Source organism: Drosophila novamexicana, unplaced genomic scaffold (genome assembly GCF_003285875.2).
Source record: "Drosophila novamexicana strain 15010-1031.04,08,12 unplaced genomic scaffold, DnovRS2.1 tig00001444-arrow-arrow-pilon, whole genome shotgun sequence".
NCBI classification, from domain to species: Eukaryota; Metazoa; Arthropoda; class Insecta; order Diptera; family Drosophilidae; genus Drosophila; species Drosophila novamexicana.
In genome coordinates, this window is record NW_020824859.1 from 570,232 (window position 1) to 574,215 (window position 3,984).

A 3,984-nucleotide genomic window follows, 5' to 3' on the forward strand; every position below is an offset into this window, starting at 1 on the left:
TGCAGTAGCCAGAAAAAAACGAGATGCAGGGGGAAAAAAAAAGAATCAAGTGAAAAGTTTACAATTGGCTGCATTTTGCACACATGAGATTCGAGGGTCGAAGTGAAAGTAGAAAAGAGCTGGGAAATGCAATGCAAAATTTATTTACTCTGCACAAAACCGTTGTAAATTTGTATGTCAGAGGCGTTGACAACGGGTCGGAAAATGTACGTTGCATGCAACATTTTGTGGCCACGTTTTGCGCTTAAATTCTTAATTGCGAGTCTTGTGTCTCGCCTCTGTTTGCACTCTCGCCCTTTGTCTGTGCCCTCAGTGCCTGGAAAATATTTACACAAATATCAATAACAATAAATTGCAAATTTTCTTTTCAGGCCAGCCAGCAAACAAATAATTTTATATAAATTTTTTACTTGTCGATTTTTCGGGGCGAAGCGAAAAACAATTTGCCTCTATAGGAGAATTTGTGTGGCAACAACAATTTGTCTTGCTTAATCTCGGTTCATTAATTTAAAGTGCTACTTCGAGCACTCGGCACAGAGATGCTGGAAAATTTTGCAGCAATAGGCGGCTGCCACGCCCACTGGCTAGGCCAGTCAACAGATTGGACCAGGCCAAACAATTGCCTTCAGCCTTGCATTGTTGGCATGTCAAAATATATTTTGGGTCCTGCGGTTCGTTTGAGGAATTGGCGGGCGCGGAAGAGGGTCGGCAGTTAGCATTTGGCTTAGCATTTGGCAATCATTGTCTTCTTCTTCGTGTTGCTCGCCTTGGATTAGGGTCAAGTAGTGGCAACTTTGGCCACACTTTTGACTCGTTTTTAATAATTCATGAGCCATTTCTGTGGCTGACCTTCACAATTTTAGGGGCTTAATTCTCATTGTGGCTGTGTGGCAGCTGCCACTTCTTCTGCTCCGAGCTAAATGTCAAACGCTGGGCGTGGTTCAAGGGCTTAGAGGCGTGGGCACTGATTTCATTTCATGTCCTGACAAATTTTCTGGGCTATCGAAAATAACATTGACTGATTGAGGGCAGGGCACACGACAGGCCTGTCGGGTAGAGAGAGAGTAGAGGAGGTTGGCAAGTGCCTCAGCCAACGACAAGCACTTTAAACAAAGTTTTTCAATATTTATTGGATATTATAATGGACTCAAAGACTGTCAAGTTTTGTCTGCCTTTTACATCGCCTAATGCTTGTAATTCTCAACAGGTTAAACCTACGAAAAGAGGAGTCGATAGCAAAGTCAATTGAGAATAGAATAGGATAGAATAGAATAGACCTTCGCTCGCCCTTTTATTAACATGAGCTGCAAACATATTTCCTGCTTAAAAAAAAGTACTTATACTTCGTCAAATGCTGTTACTTAAAATTGATTGAATGCTCACCAACACTGGCAACAGGGTGACCAGAGTCTGTTAAAACTGATGAACGCAACAGCTGCTGATAATATTGACTTTTATATAATGCTGAATTTATTTTTGCTTCTGATTTGAAATGGACTGAAAGCTCGTAATATTTGTGAATGCAAAACTCTATAATTATTCACTTAAAAGCCAGTGCTGGAAAGGTGTATTCGCATATCGCATATAACTTAATGCATTTAAATACCTTACCAACACTGGCTTGTTTATCTAGCTCCATTAAACTTCTAACGAAATCGGGATTAAATCTCAACTGAATTTTCTAGACTTCTTCGATTTATTCAACTAGCTCCCATTTATGAGCACAATCATATATTCAAGTAAATTACGACTCGGAATCAAATTTTCCTCCACAACTTGTAGAAACGTCCATCTGTGTTGAAAATGCTGCGCAGCATAAAGACCTGCAGCATGCCGACAATAATCATGGCAATAAACTGGGCACATGACCAATTGTTGACCATGGTGAAGCTGGACTCGGCCAGCTTGCGATCCCTGGCCTCGAGGGTGCGTATATAGTCCTGTGTCTGGCGCGAACGCATCATATTCAGGCCGATCTTGGTCACATAGTCGTGCATGTGCGTGTAGGTGCGATCGAATTGATAGTCCGTGGTCATCTCCTTGATCAGCTGCTGGCGCTCCAGCTCCTCATAATTGCCCGCCGCAATCTCCAGATGAAAGGCAACAATTTTCTGATTGAACGAGCTAATCGTATTGTCAAAGCACAACTTGTAGATGCCCGTCTCATTCGCCTCCATGCGGTGCTTCTTGTTTTGCTGCTTGTGATCCGCAGCGAGCAGCTTGCGATGCGGATCCATCAGAATGAAGTTGATGTGCGCCTCACCCTGGCCGCCGTGTATCACCTGATACTCCAGTATAATGATCTCTGTCGCAGCCACAGCCTGATGATAGCATTCCATGCGACCCGCCTCCGCAAAGATGGTCAAGCGATGACGGAACACTTCCGCCTTGCGGCCAGGTGGCAACGCCAGCAACACCAGCAACAGCAGCCATGCAGAGCAACATGCGATTTGGAACATTGTTTGTTGTTTATTCTGTTTTTTCTAAGCTTAAAGGGAAAATCGTTTCAATTATTGTCACAATTCTGGACTAGTCCCCTGGAAAAGTAACCCTCTCGCCTCACTTTCCGAGCAGCGCCTACTCGGGCTCTTAAGTAATAGCCAGCCGCACAGTGGCTGCTGGCAATTACTGGTCCAACATAAACAAGGCAGACTGTTTGGCAGTGTTAGACTTGGAGATACTATTTAAATACATATATTTTCTTTAATTAGCACTATTCTCTCTCTATGCTCTCTCTTTTCTCAGTCCCAGACTAAAAGAAAGATGCATGTCTTGATTGTTTCCGTGTTTATTGTCTGATCGCTGTGATATTTTCAGGGCATAAGGCTAGCATTCAAGTATGTGCATACACCAAAAATCCGTATACACAGTAAAGAGATCCTATATAAAAAAATATGTGAATATAGAGCTAATCAAGTTAGAAAAGTGTTTAAGAAACTGGGGCTAGAAATCGATATTTATCGATTATATAAGAATGGAATCAGCTCGCAAGGGATGTGTCAAAGTCTCTAGTTTGGTCTGGTTAAGAAGTCTTTGACTAATCCACATAACCCGGGGTCAATCAATAGTATTTCATGATTTTAGGGCATTGAGGAAAATATAAAAATAAAAAAACGAAATAAAAATATAAAAATAATATTGGCGGAAGCATCAACAAAATAAGTAAATAAAATATAAGAAAAGGACAACAGATGGACTGACCTGTTACCTATTTACCTATTCACCTACACTTGCACAACTTCAAAATACCCCTTTCAGAAAGCATTTTCGATGGTTACAGGGTATAACTAGCATAAAGTTCCTGCCCCGCAAAACCCTTCATTGCGACCAACTGCAGCAGCAACTAAAAGCAACTGCATCAAAAGGAATATGAATTGAGGTCGATGTGTAAATATTTGTCAACGGTAATGGAAATTTATGCTGGGCTGCTGCTGCTGCGGCTGCGGCTGCTGCTGTTGCTGTTCGCGAGTGGGCGTGGCAGGTAGCCGGCAAGTGGGCGGACGCTAACATATATATTTTTTTTTGTACAAAACTGTTGGCGACGACGACGACGCCAGCAAAAGCCGCGTTTGCCCAAAAGAAACTTTGCAAATAGACACGCACACTCGCATGTAGAGTCGCCTTTGTTTGCACACGTGTGCAGCGGTTTTTCACAACAATTTTTTGTATAGTTTAGTTTTGAATTTTCTTCATTTTGTTGTTTTTGTTTCACTCTGTGGTGTTGGTGGCGCATAAAAATTTCAGCAGCCGCGCTGCACTTCAGTTTGGATATTTACTTAAAAAAAAAGCAAGCTCAACCCTGCCACGCCCCCGAACGCCCGCGTTTTGGAAAAGGGCACACAAACTTGCGTCAGCGTCGCTGCCGTCGGCTAAAATACGCAGTCGATGCATGAAAGCTGCAAATAACGCGCGACCAATAAAAAACATGCAGAGCCTAAGCGAGAATGCTGGACGGTTAGATACCTTGTGATGTCTGATAAAGTA

General features: G+C 42.5%; 1 protein-coding gene across 1 annotated transcript; it reads right to left on the minus strand.

The window, feature by feature from the left end:
- Positions 1-1,689: 1,689 nt before the first annotated feature.
- LOC115767711 (transmembrane emp24 domain-containing protein 5) lies at positions 1,690-2,524 on the minus strand. The gene has a single exon (XM_030712007.1). The coding sequence runs from the start codon at positions 2,457-2,459 to the stop codon at positions 1,758-1,760; it is 702 nt and encodes a 233-aa protein (XP_030567867.1). The 5' UTR covers positions 2,460-2,524; the 3' UTR covers positions 1,690-1,757.
- Positions 2,525-3,984: the final 1,460 nt, after the last annotated feature.